The sequence below is a fragment of the Callorhinchus milii genome, unplaced genomic scaffold (assembly GCF_018977255.1).
Source record: "Callorhinchus milii isolate IMCB2004 unplaced genomic scaffold, IMCB_Cmil_1.0 Scaffold15, whole genome shotgun sequence".
In the NCBI taxonomy this organism is placed as follows: Eukaryota; Metazoa; Chordata; class Chondrichthyes; order Chimaeriformes; family Callorhinchidae; genus Callorhinchus; species Callorhinchus milii.
This window is the reverse complement of record NW_024704756.1, coordinates 11,524,232-11,543,629: the sequence shown is the minus strand read 5'-3', so window position 1 is coordinate 11,543,629 and position 19,398 is coordinate 11,524,232. Positions and strand designations below refer to the sequence as shown.

At 35.7% G+C, this 19,398-nt stretch overlaps 1 protein-coding gene across 5 annotated transcripts in view; it reads left to right on the top strand.

Moving 5' to 3' along the window:
* atp11c (ATPase phospholipid transporting 11C) overlaps positions 1-15,429 on the top strand; it is a 41,761-nt gene extending 26,332 nt beyond the window's left edge. For 3 of the 5 annotated variants that reach the window (XM_007892866.2, XM_007892863.2, XM_007892865.2), the window contains 14 exons: positions 168-271; positions 724-905; positions 1,410-1,676; positions 1,960-2,134; positions 3,815-3,917; positions 4,316-4,461; positions 4,583-4,642; positions 4,941-5,068; positions 5,462-5,597; positions 6,378-6,443; positions 6,865-6,968; positions 8,142-8,298; positions 12,072-12,180; positions 14,258-14,318. In XM_007892866.2, coding sequence (XP_007891057.2) covers positions 168-271; positions 724-905; positions 1,410-1,676; positions 1,960-2,134; positions 3,815-3,917; positions 4,316-4,461; positions 4,583-4,642; positions 4,941-5,068; positions 5,462-5,597; positions 6,378-6,443; positions 6,865-6,968; positions 8,142-8,298; positions 12,072-12,167 — 1,724 coding nt within the window. In that variant the 3' untranslated portion in view covers positions 12,168-12,180; positions 14,258-14,318. Of the gene's footprint in view, positions 1-167; positions 272-723; positions 906-1,409; positions 1,677-1,959; positions 2,135-3,814; positions 3,918-4,315; positions 4,462-4,582; positions 4,643-4,940; positions 5,069-5,461; positions 5,598-6,377; positions 6,444-6,864; positions 6,969-8,141; positions 8,299-10,361; positions 10,453-12,071; positions 12,181-14,257 lie in introns of those variants that run through there. The other 2 variants (XM_007892864.2, XM_007892867.2) reach the window with 2 other exon arrangements.
* Positions 15,430-19,398: the final 3,969 nt, after the last annotated feature.

Below are 19,398 nucleotides of genomic sequence, written 5' to 3'. Positions count from 1 at the left end.
AAGAGCATGGAGACACAAATGTAAAAGATTTAAATGGGAAAGAAGATGAGTACAAACAGTTCCCACACCAACTCTTAAACTTCATATTAATTGTATTCAAAATGTACCTATTTATATATTCTCTGGTTGATGTCATCTAATTAAAATTTATATTTGCTATACAATAGGGAAAATCCTCCTCTTCTGTAAAGGTGCAGATTCTTCAATATTCCCAAGGGTGAAAGATGGAAAACAAGATGAGATAAAATTGCACGTAGAGCAGAATGCTCTGGTAAGGTGAAGCATGTTTGAGGTATTTAAATCATTTGAGAGAGTCTTAGTTTCTGTAATTAATTCTGAATACCTAGATTGTCTTCTCATGCACTCTCATCATATTGGCAATATGTGAAAACATATTGCTCCATTATAAGAAATGAATTTAACAAAAAAGCTATAATCTCGAAATCCTTGACCCCGATAGACATCAGATAATTAGTGATATTGTTCTGACTAAAGTGACATATCTATTCCCGCATAAGCAGATTCAGTCAATTGTTAAACAAGTTGCATAACACTTACATTAGTGAATTTTTCAAAATCTCTAGAAATTTTAAACTAGTCTACACCTCATTGCTGTAAACAATGTTTTTTTGCATTAAATTGTTACTGTTGAGCAAAATGCTATAGATGTTAAACCGTGACTATATTTTACTAAGTTATTGTAATATAATTGCACATATCTAGACCGGTCTGCGAACTCTCTGTGTTGCATACAAAGAGCTTACTCAGGACGAATATGACCATATCAATGCACAACTCCATGAAGCCAAAATGGCCCTTAAGGATCGCGATGAAAAGTTAGCACAAGTTTATGACGATATTGAAAGCAATTTGCATATAATTGGGGCAACAGCTGTGGAAGACAGGTAAGTCTTTGAAATAATCAATTATTTTTCAGCTTTTATATTGCAGTAGTCCAATAGTTCCAATTCTGAATGCTTCCTATTTCCATTCTCTTGGAATCTTAATCCCTTTATTTTTTTGTTGGCTAATTGGCTGCCAAGATAGAGGAAGGGATTAGCGTTCTAGAGTTCAGTCAGTCTGTCTGGAGAATTAAAGAGCTCAGGTAAATCACCTCCTCAACAAGGAAGGGAAAATTTAGTGGGAGTAACCTGGGTAACGCTTGCACATATGTAGTTGCTGTTAATGAATGATATTCACAAGTCGCTTGACAACTGTCTCAGCAGGGAACAGTGAATGGGGGGGGATAAAATCCACCCAACTTTTTTTTTGAATATTTGATATTTGTAGCCTCACAACTGATAATTTATGAAACGATTGCTAGTATGTTGAAGGGGAAATGTGTGCTGTATCATGAAGATTACTTGTTTTTTTAAAAAACAAACATTTTTTCTCTTTTTTAACGAAAGTCTCCAAGAACTGGCTGCAGAAACTATTGAAGCCTTGCATTCTGCAGGTATGCATGTTTGGGTGCTAACAGGGGACAAGATGGAAACCGCAATGGCAACATGTTATGCCTGCAGTCTTTTTCATCGCAATATGAAACTTTTACAATTGACAACAAAGCACATTGAAGAATATGAAGCAAGAAAAGAGGATAAATTGCATGAGCTACTATTGGAGATGCACAAAGCAGTTGTACAAGATAAAAAATGCTCTTATCCAAATTCTTTAAGGCAAGTATTTGAAATGCTGATATTGATCTGAGTATTAACACCTGTGGTAACGCAGTAAACAAATTGCATGTAATAATTCCTTTGAGTATCTAACATCTCTTGTGTTCAGTGCTCTGTTGTACATAATACAGAGCATTGTCAAAATATACTGACATCTAGAGGTATAATATTGTAACGCACAAATTGCATTTGATCTGGACACAGCATTGGTGCTTATGACATCTAGTTTTTGTGACGAACGTATGGCATTTCATTTTAAAGATTTATGTTCACTTTGTTCCAGAAGTTGGTCTGGTATACAGGAGTATGGATTGATTATTGATGGTGCTGCTCTGTCATTAATAATGAAACCATCTCAAGACGGTAGCTCAAGCAATTATGAAGACCTCTTCTTGCAAATATGCCAGAGATGTACTGCCGTCTTATGCTGCCGCATGGCACCGTTACAGAAAGCACAGGTATGGTGACACCCATTTTTGCTATGTAATAGACTAAACTTTTTCTTACGGATTCAGAATCTGTTATTAATATATTATCCATCACTCATTAATTGTTCATATAATTTCAGCCATCAACAACAATAAATTACATTAAAGTGGGAATGGACTTTCAAAGTTTGTTTTTGTCCTATTGTTCATGTTCAACTTTTTGTCAGAAGCCAAAATTTAAAGTGGGTGCAATAAATTGTTGCATGAATTATTGTTTTGTAATTAGACTATTGTAAATAATACGACAGGTGGTGGTAAGAGTGTAGAGTTTATTGCATAAGTTGAAACATAAGGTTTAACAATCTGTAATCAAATTACGCTACATAACAGTACAGCACATCTATGCAAGCAAAACATTTACCATGCAGCATGCCCTCAGGGGTTTCTCAGTGGTCCAGACAAACGACACACCTCAAAATACACAGCAGAGATCAGCCCCAGAAATCCTTCAGGGACAACTGATTCTGTAACACAAACACTAAGAAGGCATTGGCATCCGGTAAACCCTCGGACCGGGCAGCATGTATCTGGGTCTCACTTCGTACTCCAGCTGAACGGCACTAGAGATTATACTTCAACAAACTTCTGCCCAGAGATCAGTCTCTGGAATTACCCCTCAGATGCAACCGAATTTCGCAATATCAATAATAACCTGGGAACGGGGTCCGGTAAACCCTTGGACCCAACCAGTCATACACAACAGTCATACTGTCGATACAGGGACAACAACACGTATCCAGGCAATGTTTTGTACTCCAGACTAAACAGTAGACCTGGGATCACATCTTGACATACACTGGAGAGATCACGGAACTATCACACAGAATCACAGAGAGTGGCTCCTGTAACTCAACAGGAACAATCAGCTCTTAGCCCAGCACCTCACTTGTGCTGCCGACCACTACTACTCTTTCACTTTTATAGGTCACTTTCTTACTGGAGATAAATTCACTCACCCCTGTACATATACATAGATACAGTAGAATCGATATTGATTCCACTGGGAAGTGTGCCGACCCTCTACATAACTTCAGCTATTTCAAAGTTACATCTTTTATGTGTTTCGAACTCCACCTCCCCTGGTCACAGAGATAGCCCCCACCCTTCACAGGCTGCTTTGCACAGAGAGAGATATGGACAACTTCTGGGCAGCGTTCCACAGCCTGCTTGTTTCTCAGCCTGAAATAGACAGGTGTCTAAGGCTGTAGCCTTTTCTTTCTGTGGTCCATTGTTCTTAAATCTATGCTCAAGGACCCGATTGCTCATTATCTCAGAGGAGTGAACATCTTCCCAGGAAAATATGAAATGTAATTAGAAGCTGAACTCAGCCCGTCCAGCAAAACTACATTTAACTTTAACTATCAAACCTTCTGGAACATTCGATTACGGTTTGAAATATGCCAAGTCACTCTGAGGTGATAGTCAGTATATTTCAACACTATTATATGGATTTTAATGTGTAATATTTAATGTTTAAAATAACATAACTATTTTCTTTAAAAAAGGTTATTCAGTAGAAGCTATTGCTGGTACAGTATATGGTGTCATTTTTAGCATTCCATCAGTGTAAATTGAAAATAATCTGATAATAGGTAAGCACCAAAGATGATCTGAGGAGACGAGCCCTTTTTAATTATTTTTCTTCATTAGATTGTAAAACTGGTGAAGAACACAAAGGAAAATCCAGTAACTTTAGCTATTGGTGATGGTGCAAATGATGTCAGTATGATTTTGGAGGCTCATGTGGGTATAGGTAAGAACTACCCTACGTAGGTAAAGCAGTACTCTGATAGCAGCTCTACGATATTGTTGCTAATTAGTAATCTATGCTGTTCATTAAAAACTAACACCAGTTTTATTTCATTAGTATAAAGTCAACATTAATCTGTATCTGAAGCTTTTTATTACATTTTTATACTTTTCATTGTTAACGTGAAATGTATTTCTGTACATCTGAGTGAATTGATAATTATATTGCTTTCTTACTGCACTCTCTTTTAAACTGGAAAATCTAACTGACCTTTTAGATGAAAAATAGGCTTCACCTTTTAGATAATAAATCCGTCTAACCTATTATTTTCTGCTAATCTTAAGGATTGGTCAGTATATCACTCAATAAATTTTAAGAAGTATGTTTCTAATTTCTTGCAGGTTTAAAGGGAAAAGAGGGTTGCCAAGCTGCAAGAAACAGTGACTATGCAATCCCAAAGTTTAAGCACCTACGAAAGCTTCTCCTTGTTCATGGACATTTGTACTACATTAGAATTGCACATCTGGTGCAGTATTTCTTTTACAAGGTATGTCTTTTCACACAGTATTTATTTCTTATGAATATTATAATCTTAGAGAAACATTTTCAAACCAAATTTCTCCAAAGATACTTCTGAATAATTTGTTTCATGCTTCTTAATTTTACAGAACCTTTGCTTCATTTTACCTCAGTTTTTGTTCCAGTTCATTTGTGGATTTTCTCAACAGGTTAGTAGCAGCAATTATAAATTAGGTAATACCAATGTTTTGAGGGCCTACAATTTGTAATATTGTCACTGACGCATCTGGTGTGAAATAATTGCATTGAACGGATCAAGTAGTCAAATTGTAATTAAACCTCTTAACATTCTTTTAAATTGAAGAGTGAATGTTCAAACAATTTCTACCTCTCCTGAATCTCCATAAGAAAATTAAACTGAGCAACAATTTTAATCTTTGAATGAATTACTGAATTATACAGATTTATACTAAATCATTTCCCCTTCTTTCCCCTCATGAAATCAAGCCACTCTACGATGCAGCATATCTTATATGTTACAATATCTGCTTCACTTCACTCCCAATTTTGGCATACAGTCTCCTGGAACAGCATATAAACATGGAAGCACTGAAAAAAGAACCCTCCCTCTACAGGTAAGAAATAATTATATTGCTCGCCTTCTTATATTCAGTATTGATAGTATTATAGAGAATTCAAATGCAACTTCTGAAGTTTTAGGCAAAACATGAAAGCCGAATGATAATACTATGAATATGATATACATAAATTTCTTAAAGTGGAGCTTCTAGGAATTTAAGTGAGAAGTCTGCTGCAAAGCATTTGTGTCACGTTCAAAAAAGTTGGTTAATTCTTTTGCCACAAGGTGGTTTTGGCACTTCAACTGCATACATTATAGATACTATTACACATGAAATGTTTATGTACAATAAGATTTTGTGTTGGATTGTAAGAAATGTTTTAAGGAGTTCTAACTGAACTTAAGCTGACATTTGTATAAAACTATTTTTTCCTCTAACCTTTTACAGAAATATTGCCAATAATGCAATGCTTCAATGGAAACCTTTTCTTTATTGGACGTTCTTGGGGCTGTTCAATGGTCTGGTATTTTTCTTTGGCACTTACTTTCTCTGCAACAATTCAATTCTTGAAAACAGTGGTCAGGTCAGTACAAAGTATTTTCACTCTTATATTTTGTTTCTATTACCTTCTCTCCCTACCCTGTCCCACGAGACTGGGGAATTTTTCTTTCCAACCACATAAAATACATAGGGAACTCTACGAAACAGAGAATACTTGTGCAAAAGGATATCACTAATTTTGATCATTTTTCCACCTCGTAGATTTTCTGTCTCCTTAAGCCAAAGCCCAGGTGGAAACAAAAGGGCAGCCGATCTCCTTCTGTATCTTTGCTTCTTAGCTTGTGCATCTCTTGAATCAGCCACTTGGTGTGGCATACGATCAGTTTGATGACAGCTTCCTTTAGCTTTCATCCTCATTCCCTCTTTCGTTAGGGAAGTGCCTCCCATTGGTAACTTGACAACAGATAGGGTTGGTTGTGGTTTGCAAACCTAGTCTCATCACCATGGAATTGTATGTAAATAGCTGTGTAATATCTAATAAATGAGTTATTTATGTTCGGTATAACTTTCTTGTAATTCACTTACTCATTTTTACAAATAAGTAGAATATTATCACAATTAACATATAAATACGTACATGGTATTTAATGAACTTTCACATATAAAATCTCAACTAAGGTATTTCACCTTTTGTTTGCAGAAGAAATGCTGATGTTTAAATTAGCAGTAATGGTGTGTAAAAGGAGATCCATTGTATCATTGCTATAATATGAAAGCAGATATATTTATATTCTTAAATCATTTCTTCTACAGTGACTGTTGATTTTCATTTATTACGAACCATATATATGATTTATTACAGGTATTTGGAAACTGGACTTTTGGAACAGTTGTCTATACTGCTTTGGTATTTACCGTAAATCTGAAGGTTTGTAAATTTAAAAATTACATAATATACTTTGCTATTAAACTGTTTCATATGCAGCTGAATCATGTCATATTCATTTATAGGGATTATAATAAACACTGAAATTAAGTTATAGTTTCTGGAAAATAATTGTATTTTTCAAGCTGGATGTTTGCCATCACAGGTGTGATACAAAACTTACGATGTGTAAATATTAGTTTACACAATAAATGCTTGGGAGATGATATTTTTAGCAAAGTTAAATTAGGAACAAATTTGACTTTGAAACTTTTTTTTAAAAACTGACTTGTCTTTTTGGGGTAACATCTGTTGAATAACTTATTAATTGCCATTTTAGATTAGATTGTGAAACGTTTAAAAAAGTATGGAATACAATTAGTTTGCGAGTTTATTTAATATTATTGCTTTATTCTGTTTCAAGCTTGCATTGGATACTCGTTGCTGGACATGGATCAACCACTTTGTATTATGGGGCTCTTTAGGTTTCTTCGTCATCTTCTCTTTCATCTGGGGAAGCATCATATGGTAAGTACATCTGAAATTATGAAAGCAACATTTTGTTGGAATTCCGAATACAATTAAAGTAAAATATTTGCATGTGAAATAGCTCCTTATCATGCAATGTCTCAAAGTGCCTCATACAATGAGTTGCTTTGAAGTGCATTGGATTTTATAATGTAGGCACAAGCAGCAGCTAATCTACGCCAACAATGTTCCATGAATAGCAAAGAATGACCAATTAATCTGAAGCATTTTTGTCTGAGTTAGGATGAGAGAGGAATATTGTCTTAAGAATATTGCCTAAGAAATACTCCCTGTTCTCTGAAACAGTTCAATGGGATCTTACCGCCAGAACCAGCAAATAAGACCATTGTTTAGCATCTCATCTGAAAACGTTTCCCAAATTCACCCACAAGTTTTTTGCATTTTCAAAAGAACATTTGACAACCATGAGTTCCCATGTATTTTAAAACCAACACTTTCTAAGCAATATTATTTGTTACTGGTATGTACTCCCTGGCTTAATAGTAAATTTTAAATTCCAATGAATCACTTAATATAAATGGAACAATGTTACAATCCTGTAAATTCTTATTTTTATTAACCAGATTTTGCTCTCTTTTTATATGAACTGTTTATATTGGGTATGTTATGTAAACTGCAGTAATTATTATTCTGCTTACTTAGAACTCGCCCACAAATACTCGCCCACAAATATACAGTCAATTCACTTTACAATATATTCTGTTAAGCGTTTTGAGATGTCGAGAAGATGTGAAAAGTGCAATATCAAATGCAAGGATTATTATTATTATATAACTAATGTATTTCTAAATTCACACACTAATTGACCATTTTTTAAAAAATGCCTTGTCTTCAGAAATCTCTGCTGAGGACAACAGAAATTCCTGTTTAATAATATGAATTCTATTCAGGGGGTTTCAAAGTGTTGATGTCAGTGAATTAGATTATAATTTGCAGAAGCATATTTTATTGACTGACCACTTCAAATGTAACAAAATTACACATTTTAAAATAAGGTGATAAAAATTGTATGCAACTGCGTCTTTTTTGTACAAGTGCTGCAGTTCCAACCCAGGAAGAAGGAAGCTTGAATTTTTTATGAAAAAAACAGTACATTTAGCTTACTTTTTTTAACTGTTTATAGAGTTTTGATTTTGACTTTATTCTTTACAGGCCTTTCCTGACGCATCAAAGAATGTACTCTGTGTTCATAAAGATGTCTGCCTCCCCCCCAGCATGCCTTACTATTATGTTATTAATAGTTGTTAGCCTGGTGCCTGATATTGTGGTAAAAATTATAAGGAAGCCAGTAAGAAGAGAAAAGCTGCAGGTAGGTGACTAACACTTAAGTGTCTATTTTGGATGAAAATGCACATTTATATGTGTAAACCTTGATGACTTCACAACTGTTTTGGTAGATCATTAATAGGGAGAAATTCGGAAATCCTAATCTTCAAATCTGAAAGATAATTAATGTATTCTAACATACTCTTTCACATCTGTCATTGATGTGTTAGTAATTCTCAAGTTACACATGTGTAACTTGAGAATTAATAACAAATGTGTTATTTTAATATATTGGTCCATGTTGACTTGGCTGGTAATGATAATTAGTTAGACTGAAAATAATTACTTTCTCACATGCAACGGTTCTTTTGAGTCAGATGTGATTACTGTTTCAGTCGGTGTGCAAAACTGTAAGTAATTTGATGAATTTGGTCCTTGTGCTATTGAAAGGAGTAATTATCTCTTTATACTAAAATGAACCTCAATTTTAAAACTTGTCAAATTAAATCAGTTAATTGTATCTCAGCTTTAAGTCAAATGGACAAGAATCTGCAGGGAAACCTGAAACCACTTTTTTTTTAAAAAAATGGGTTCTATTTTTAATGAGAGGATAGTTTCTTTAGTTGAAAGCATTTTTATATAAAAATGGCATAAGAATTTGTTTTCGTCACTTAACTAAGAGACAAGCTCTCGTGAGGATATTGGAATTCCTCAAGCAATTTAATTTTCCCCCCACAAGGAACACTATATTCCTTCTTCAAACTCTGTTCTGTGATTAAGTCTCTAATTGAGCCTCACTGGAGGGAAATTGATTTTCTCTCACCTCTCACTAGTTAAGTGTTGAAAACTGACTAAACTCAAGGGAATAATGTGGTACTTTGCTCTAATTCACTTTAATCGACTTCAGGATCCTCACCCCTGTCTTCAAATCCCTCCACTCCTCTGCAACCCCCTATCTCTCTGACCTCTCTCCTCAAAACAGTGCCCGTTGCCTTCGTTCCTCCTGGTCTGACCTCCTCCTTGTCCCCCGAGTCCTCCGCTCCACCCTCAGCAGCCGTGCCTTCAGCCACTATGCCCCAAGGCTCTGGAACTCCCTTCGCCTCGCTCTCTCCCTTCTATTCTTAGGTCTCTGCTGAAGACCTTTCTTTTCTACCGCGCCTTTGGTCACCTTCCTCTCACTCCCCCTGGCTCGGCCCTGGGATCCATTACTGTGAAGCGCTCTGAGACGCTGTCCGGCGTGGAGAGCACTATATAAATCCAAGTTTGTGTGCAGAACATTAAAATCTTAACTAACATAACCGCACCAACAAGTCCATTTTTCCTGAGATCAAGAACTACTACCAAACATTTCTGATTGGCGAGAGTATAATGTGTTTCACACTATTCCATTTTAACATGAGGTGGAGTAACTAACTAAAACATAGCGAAATGCATATGTATCATTAAATCTGGAAATTAACATTACCTGTATTAAGAGTCCATTTTCAAATCTTTCATTTAAATATTTCAGAAATGTTATAATGCTATCTCGTTACCTTAACTTTATGGAGAAACCATTTTAAGTATTGAAAGCTCCCCTTTCAATTTGTGTACAGTTAAATCAAAGCACTTTGCTATTACTTTTTGAGGAATTAAACATGAAATACTATTTCAAGTCCTCCAGTTCCAAAACTTAGTAATACCCACTTTACAATGCAGTAGAAACTTAGTTTCACAAATTAACATTCCAAATGTTCTGTGAAACTGTCAATAATCTTAAATAGCCTACCTACCATGAAATATTAACTAAATCTACTCTATATACCAGTCATTACCACATTCCTGGAAGAGGAAATTTTCAGTCCTACACATGCTGTAAATACAAAATTACATGATTACATTCTTTTCAGTGGATTCCAAGGGAAAATAGAATATGAAGAGTCAACATTGACGATCTACAACTGTTGGAGATTTGCATACTGTGAAAGTTGTATGAATCTGAACCATATTTGTGATGTCTTTTCAAGTTATCCTTTCTCTGCCATAGTTTCTCTTTTTTAATGACTTTAATCTACTATTTTAATTTCTCTTCTCTCTCTTTCCCCACCTGCTTCCCCATGTGTGTAGGCAAGACCTCACTTGCCTTCATCCAGGCAGTCTACAGTTTTTATGCTCTCTCAAACTTCCAGCAGTCAAAGTTTCTCTTGGAGTGAATGAGGTGATATCTTTTGTTGTGCATTTTCTAACCTGCACGAGCATCCTGTTCATACTATTTCTGGTGAATTTTGGAACAGTATGAGTATTCAGTAAATGCATGGCTGTGACAGCAAAGCTCGACTTTCACACTGAAAACTCTTTACTGTGACATACCCTTTGTTTCAATTATTCCTGAATTGATCCTATCCAGTTTCAGAAACAGCATATCCTTTTACTCTTTTAAACTGATTCTATCTAACAAAAAACTGTTTTGATCAGTGAACAAGCTCTGATGACTGCAAGGGTCTTCACAATATTGTGTGATGTTTGTCCTTTGACTAATTAACAGTCTTAATAGAACAAAAGATTAATTTAGTAATATGCTGTACTTGTAACAACTCATAATGCTTTTGTCTGGTAAGATGTATAAGCCTTTTATCCAGTTAACATGTTTTGTGGCATGTCAAACTATTATGGAAAAAAAAGACCATGAGTAAAAAAAATTAGTCACTATAATTTTGAAACTGCTCAATTGTAAAATTGTGCACTGTTTACATTGTACTTTCATACCTAATTTTATTATGGAGGGTAGAGTTTGGCATTTTGCAGTTACTTTTGCATTTATGTTGCTAACATTCAGAAACGCATTTAATGTGCAAGTGCCTTGTGCATGTGCTTAACTATTTATTTTCCTTTTTCTCATAACACGAAAATTGTTTGTGTGTTATAGAATCCCCCACACTCTGCTATAAGGTATTATAAAATATTTTTTTTACTCCTACTTTGGTTGATTAGGTATGAACCAACGAAACCTGTCAACAACAGCAACAAAATTACATTTATAGAGTGCCTTTCACGTTGGGAGGACGTCCCAAGGCGCTGTCTTCATTTAGTTGTGTGATTTGTTCTGCTCGGCTTCATTCGTTCCCCATCCCTTAGTGGATCTGGTTCAAGACCCTCGTTCTCGTACCTCTTACCAGTGGACCATAAAACAACATTAGCTGAAGCCATTGATTCTCATTTGACTTTTCAAATAGAATGCATTAATAACTAGCGATATAAAGTTGATTGGATCAGCAAGTGGTCCTAGCATCATTACAACAACAAGATTGCATTTATAGAGCGCCTTTCACGTCGGGAGGACGTCCCAAGGCGCTGGTTTTGTTTTGTTCGGGTTCTTATTAGCATGAACCTAACTGATCAGCACCTCAGAAAGATGACCAGTGAAAGACCAAGTGTATCTGCAACCTTCTAGACTCTGAAAATAAATTTAATGGCAGTAAGCTTTTTTAAAAAAAAGTCAAAGTAAAAATGTCTGAATTGATCAGTATTTTGCAATGTCAATTTTGAACAGAGGAAATGGTTTCAAAATGTCTTTTTCTTGTTGAGTAATATTACTGAATGACTTACCAATTCACAGCAAAGGATAATCTTATTTTTATTCAAAAAGGGGCGCTTCTTTTGGGGGCGATTTTTATATTACTTCAATCCTGTAGAAAAACATCCCCTTGATGTTGTTTCATATTGGAAATTTATAGGCTAAAACTTCTTTAGGAAAGCGTGTGTCATCTCAGACAGATTCCCTTCACGCAAGTCTGTGGTTCCATTGGATTCTAAGAATTTCTCAACTCATTCTTACAGAATAAATTGCTCTATAACAAGGCTGCAGATTCAGTATCGACTCCCAGATCCCCTGTTGAACCACTTCTTGCAAGATCATTCTCAGTTGAATCATGATTGTCATTGACAGGTACTTGTCTTTTGGCAGTTATTGTCAAGATTGATGATGTTAAAACCTATGTTTATAGAACATTTGTGTGACATCAGACACATTCTTTTTAAAGTTACTCTGTTGCATAACCTTATTTACTGCTGATATGGAGCGCTTCTATTTTGATACTCGTGCATAAAATGTAAATGCATTTTTAGGCTATGTGTCCTATCGCATGCAAAGCTTTATTATAGAACTGAATATTTGATCACTTTCAAAGTAACATAGGGTGCATGCAGCTTGCTTTGCTTGACTAGAATGATTATATTGTAAGTACTATAATTCCTTTATAGCCAGGTATTTACTTTAAATTTGAATTTATAAAGTTTGACAGTGTTGTAAATGATTTTATATTTTAAACACATAGCTTAATGTTTCTGATTATCTAGATCAGTGGTGGTCAACCTTCATGGTGGGACAACAAATGAAATTTCTTGATTAAATATTTATTTATGCCAAGAAATCAAGAAATATTCAATCAAGAAAAAACTAAACATTCTACTGATCAAACATGAACTTATCTAAATTTGTGCAAATATTCAGGGGACTCAATGGTCACCAGCGATCAAGACATTACTTTAGGCTGCCGACGATTTGTACAGGGGGTATAGGGAATATTTAAAAAGCAGGCCTTATGCACACTCAAGTGTCTACATTCCCCATTTCATCGCATTTTTCTTGGTGCAAATTATGCACTACACATTTTTAATTGCATCCATTCCTTTCCTACCATTCACTTCTGCACTTCTTGCATTTGTGACTTGATTCATGGTCTTAACCAGCCCATTCTTATTCATTGGTGAACATTTTTTTTATTCCATCATGTTCATTTTTGGGGAACAGAGAAAAGAAACATTAAATATAACCACACTAGGTTGGCTCTAGCACGCCCTCTATTGAGATATGTATGTTATATATTTTTTTTGTATGTGTCAATCTACAAAATCAGCTTGTCAGGGAACACTTCCATATCTTAATTTCTATTTCAATTGACAATAGGTTATATATTAACACAATGGGATGGGTTTAGCAATCATTCAATTCTAGTGGTTCAGGAAATTCCTTATGGAAAAAGTTCAAAGCTTCAGTCAATTAAGACTGCGTTATTTGAATGCACTTCATTATCAATTAAGTGGTTTTTTTGTCAAAACTTGGACTCCTAAATAAGGCTCACCAGTATCAATAAAAAACTGTTGAATCCAGACCCCAGACATTTTAAGATGTGTTAGTGGCAAATTTGAAATCGCCTCAAAAGATTACCGGTTTCTATTTGTAATATTTTAAAAAAATCCAAATAATAACTGATGATACTGTTTATCACTTAATGAATTTTATACCTAGGTTGTTTTGGCTTTCCTACAAGAATCAAAAATGTTATTAAAATTCAGAAATTCACAATGCCCTAATTGTCAGATTCTAATTTATTGGTGGTTCAGTTGAGCATCAAACTGATAATTATTAAAAACTACACCTGCTGATTTTGGACAAGCACTTGCCAGGACAGGGGTGCTCGTTCTGCAGATGTAGGTTTCCAACTCTTAAGTCCAGTTGGATTCCAGCATACATGAAACTTTCAAAACTTTTGACACCTTTCTTTTTTTATGAGAGAATTCTTTGTTTTTCACATTTCTGCTTTGAAGTGTTTTTTTTTAACTGATTTCAATCACAAGCAGAAATGAGCTCAAGTTAACTCAGAGCTTAACGAATCCTGATTTTTTTAAAATAAATTTAAAAACAGGCGAATGGGTTACATCGTTATTATTTCCACATGGAGGATCTCACTTTATTCTTATATCCTCATTGTGACAAATTAATGTAATTTCCCAAAGATTAAGGATGGGGTATGTAGAGCAGCAGTTGTGATATCTGGTCCTCCCACAGAAGTATTCCATTTGATATCAACCAAGAACAACCAAAGAGTGCAGATGGAAAAACTTATATCCAATTTTTAATTTGTCAAGACATTCTGATAGATTTTAAAAATGACCTTACAGCATACAGTACTTTTTATTGCAATAAATGAATGTAACTTGACATCTGTCTTAATCCTTTCCAGAATGTAAAACCTCTAGGACCTGAATTGCTGACTTTGAAATACTTCAAAGGTGATGTTTTCAGTGCAGACCCAAAAAATTAATCGGGATTCCCAGCCTGCAAAGAGATGCTTGCTTAAGTGGTCAGACTGCTAAATATATGCAAACCACTATACACCCTTGTGCCTGTGGCATTTCAAGGCTCAGAAACCTCTGATTAATCTCAACATAAAATGGATCTCCTGAGGACTATGATAATATGAATTTTACTTTGATGACTAGAGTTTCTGCGATTGATCAGAAACTGAAGACTGATCTGTGTTCTAAGAATGCACTTTTATTAATGTGATGTAGTCAGATAGACTGGATCGAGGTTGTCTGGTCCTACAGCCTTCTGATGTCATGTATTACACATAATATGATGCAATCTTGTGAAAAATAGTTTGATTTTTTTTCAGTTGTCAACATTGACATCACTGCATTTGTTATGTACTTCAGTAATCAGGGAATATAGAATTGTGTACTGGTGAATACTGCAGCATATTTGATTTCATGATACCAAATGACAAATCCAATGTAATTGAGTAATACTTGCCTACTGATTTGAATAAACTATTCAATATTTAAAATAATATACAGTTCAGCAGTACTCAGCAGTTTAGTTTATACATTATTCAACCTCAGTGTATAATATGGCCATTTTGAATATCCCAGGATCTAAAATTAATAATCTGTACAATACATCCCAATTTCCTATTGTTAAACCAATGAGCTCCGATGCTGATAAGAGTCGATTTTTTTTTGTTCTCATTTTAAAGATTTTATTTACAGGATATTTAAAATCGTGTAATGCAAATACAAGCCACCAAAGTTATTTTTCTGCCTTTACAAAGGTGATTGGTTGTCTTTCTAATGTAGTACTTATCAAATAAAAAAATGTATATAGTAACTTTTTAAAGCATGAATATAAACCAGCATTGTTTTAATTTTTTTTAAATAATATCTTGAATTGAAGACTTGCAGGAATGTATAAGAAAAATATTATAGTTAAGAACCACTTAACTGTACAGTGTATACTTATTGTACAGAACTTGTCATGATTGAATTATAGAATGTGTATGCCAGCATTTTTAACACGTAGAAACAGCTTGTTTAAGAAGCCTGATATGCAAGAATAAACAAATATTCTTCAGAAGTATTGTTCAGGTTGTAACTTTTACACATGTAAACACTTTTACACATCTGCATCACCTTCATTTTAGAATGTTGTAATTTATTCTCAAGAAAATAGAAGGTTGCATTTAGTTTAAAACCAAAATATTCTGTTGCTTACCAAATAGATTGTGAGTATGTGATGTACAAACCAATGCAAATCTTTGCTGAGTGATTGAGGATTTCTGAGACCACAACAGTTATGTCATACATGGCCAAAACTTTAATTGATTTTTCTCAACTATACAACAATTATTTGAATATATAGAATAGTGTGTTTCATTTAGAATAACGTCCGAGTGTTTGACAATAACCGGGACAGACGCTGAGTAGGGGGAGTGACTGCTGGTGTGGTTGAAGAGGTGGGTTTTAAGATGCGACCTGAAGACGATGAGCTAAAAGGGAGGGGTTTCCAGACCCTAGGGGTATAAAATCAGAAAGCTTGGTCACCAAAGGTAGGATAGGGGACACGCAGCAGGTCTGCGATAGTTGAGCAAAGGGGACGAGACTGTGTGTGTGATAGCAAAGTAGTCTCTAATCTAATTGCATCGGAAGTACACTAATTTCAAGCGCTACACACTACAGATCAGGTCAACAGTACAGCAAAATGTCGATTATGGGATTTCAGTGGCAATAAAATCCATTTCTAAAGAAAATAGAAGAAACCTGTTTAGAATTGCCAGGAACAATCGTACTTTCAATAAACATGAAATTCATGCCAAAATAGGTCTTGGAGATGACCTCCCCTTCATAGTTCTAGTTTAGACACTGGGATATTGTACTTCACTTTTGAACAAGATTTAGAAAGATAAAAGATCTGTGAAATTTTTTTACAAAAAAAATTGTAATAAAATAATGAAAGGGTTAGCAAGATTACCTTTTTAACTAACTTGATTAATGCAAGTGTACATTATTTGGCGGTAAAGTCCATATTCTGGGCACAGTTGCTGGCCTGTCAGTTTTTGCTTATTGTTTAGGGAAAATGTATTTGACATCTCAACACAATTCAACAAAATGTTGCTTCAACTAAAAAGGGTAAAAACTAAAATTGCTGAAATTTTTTTTATTTAATCTTGACTATTATAACCTGAATAGATTGAAGACTACCATAGCTCCTAGAGCTGTTGAAACTGTGGCCAATGATGCTGTTCTTTTCACATATAGTCCCAACAACTTCCTGTGAAGTGCCTCTTCACTTACAAGTTTTGCTCTTTTACACCAATGGTGTATGTTTTAGACTCCCAGCTGAAGCGTATCAGGTTTCCTGCTGTGAGCCATGTACACGGAAATACACTACTGCTTCCTGACAAGCGTAAGAAAGCTACTCCCTTTTTCATACTCAACCAACCAGGATTATGTTTGGACTACTTGTAAATTTTAGTGTGTTAGTCACACCTTGAAGTGGACTTTTATGACCTGAGGAATGAGAGTAGTTTTTTTCTGAATAAAACCCTTGCATCGGGTTTTACTGGAGGTAAAAAATATGCACCACCTTTAGAAAGCTATGAGACTTTTGATTTAAAAACAGTAACATTTGTGCTTCTGTAACAAAGTATGAGAAATTATTTTCCTTGCCCAAGTTCTCCATCCCTGAAGTGTAAATACCATCAACCTAGTTAAGAAGAAATGTATTTTTTTGACAATTCAGTGATTTCCCCACAGTGCAAGAATTACCAGATTTTAGCAGGATTCTAACTAATAAGTAAAATGTATCTAATTTCTCACTTACGTTCATGGTGCTGCACCTGCTGGTTCCAATCCCATCACCTTCACTACATTTCCTCCAATGGCTTCTCCTCCCACCCCAGCATGTCACCCATGGCATACCTCAGGGACAAAAACAGAAGTCGTTGGGAACACTCAGCAGGTCAGGCAGCATCTGTGGAGAAAGGAAAGTGAGTCAATGTTTCAGGTCCATGAATCCATGCCTCAGGGATCTATTCTTGGTCTCCTTCTCATCCATATGCCTCTCCTTGGTGGCATCAGTCCTAATGTGGAATAAAATTCCATATGTAATAAATGTATCTATCTCTACTTCCATCCTTGATTCCAGGTCCTCTAGTACCTGACCATTTGCCTGTCAGACATCAAGTGAAGAATGAGCCTTAACTTCCTTCAGCTTAACAGACAAAACCAAAGTTTCTCGCCACCCAACACCCTCCCAATGATCAGCAGCCAAAGCTTCAGCCTCTATGCCCCTAGCCTTTTGAATTTTCTCCAAAAATCCCCCTCTCTATTTGTTTTAAACTCTCCTAAAAAATTCCCTACCTCTCCGACCTCTTCATTCCCCAATCCACCACCTTCCGCTCGACTGGCACCGACCTCCTTCTTGTCCCTCGCACCCTCCATCACACCATCAGAGGTCGCCTTTTCAGCCACTGTGCCCCAAAACTCTGGAACACTCACTCAATCCTTCTGCCTTGCCCCCTCTTCTCTCTTTCAAGTGCCACCTGAAAACTTTCCTCTTCAACCGTGCTTAAGGCCACTTCCCCATTCCCCCCGGCTTCGAGTCAGGCTCCCCCACTGTTAAGTGCTGTAAGACTAAACCCTGGGTGGAGAGTGCTATATAAGTGCAAGTTGTTGTTGACTGTGTATAGGATCACCTCCCTTTTCCCTGTTAGGTGTCTAGTATATTTAAAGTTCTTTCATACGTTACTCCGCCACTACCTCACCACTCAAGCTACTGAAACTCTTGTTCACGCCTTCATCACCTCCAGGCTCAACTATGCAAACGGACTGCTTGTCGGCCTTCCCAACTCCTCCCTCCACAGGCTGCAGATAATCCGGAACTCTGTAGCCCGTGTCCTTTTTTAAATACATTAATATTCTATAGGTATAAGATAGATAAGGGAGTCCTGTAGCTCAGTGGTTAGAGTGCTCACCTTGCAAGAGAGAGACCTAGGCTCGATTCCCAGCAGGGCGAAACCTCGGGTAAGTTTTCTTACTCCACACGCCTGATAATAATCCCTCAAGAAAAAAAACACAATAATAAAATTGGTCCCTTCATTCCTGGACTGTTTGTGGGACACTACTGTGCGCAATTGGCTGCCACGTTTCGCCCACAAATATACAGTCAATTCACTTTACAGTATATCCTGTGAAGCGCTTTGGGACGTCTAGAAGACATGAAATGCGCTATATCAAATGCAAGGATTATTATTATTATAACTCCAGGCTTTTTATGGTGCATTGAATTGTTGACTGAGTGGGAAACTGACCTGTTTTTCAAGGTGTGTCATGTTTAACAATAGCTTCTCAATTTACGTGCGACATTTTTCAAAAAGTGTTGAAACTGAACATGAATGAAAGTGATTGGCTAGCAGTATTTTTAAAGCTATATTTTTAAAATTCATTGTATATAATTGTACCAAAAAAAAGTTGACTACTATCAGTCAATACCCAGTCTTAGTATCACACTATGTATCAGGGTAAAGGTTTGTAAGATGCTTGACTTTAAATGTGCTCTCCAATAGGGTCACAGTATAACTTTAATTTTAATACCATGAAAAACAACAAATTGTATTTATATAGTGCTTTCACGTAGGGAGTCCCAAGGCGCTGAAATCATCTACAATACTGCAATCATCAAAATAGCCTGATTGAGGCCAGCTTTATTTGTACATTTTATAAATATTTAACAAAGTGGCCTGAGGGAAATTTATATTTCTGACTCATTTGCTTCCTGCTGTATTTAAATTCACATCTTTGCGTGCGGCATTCACATGATAGTCACTGATGTTTGCCAACCCATCATTTAACGACAGAGGCAAACCAGGGTCAGTTGTTGACAATCACTCATCACATTTGCAAGTGGCATGTTTGAGTTGCTATTTGATCTGAGTTGATAATATTACATTGGAAAAGAGGAGTGGCATACTGAAGGCAGAACCAAATGAAACTAGATGTCACAGTACTGCCTGTAGCTGTTCAATCTGAAAATAGAACTTGCACC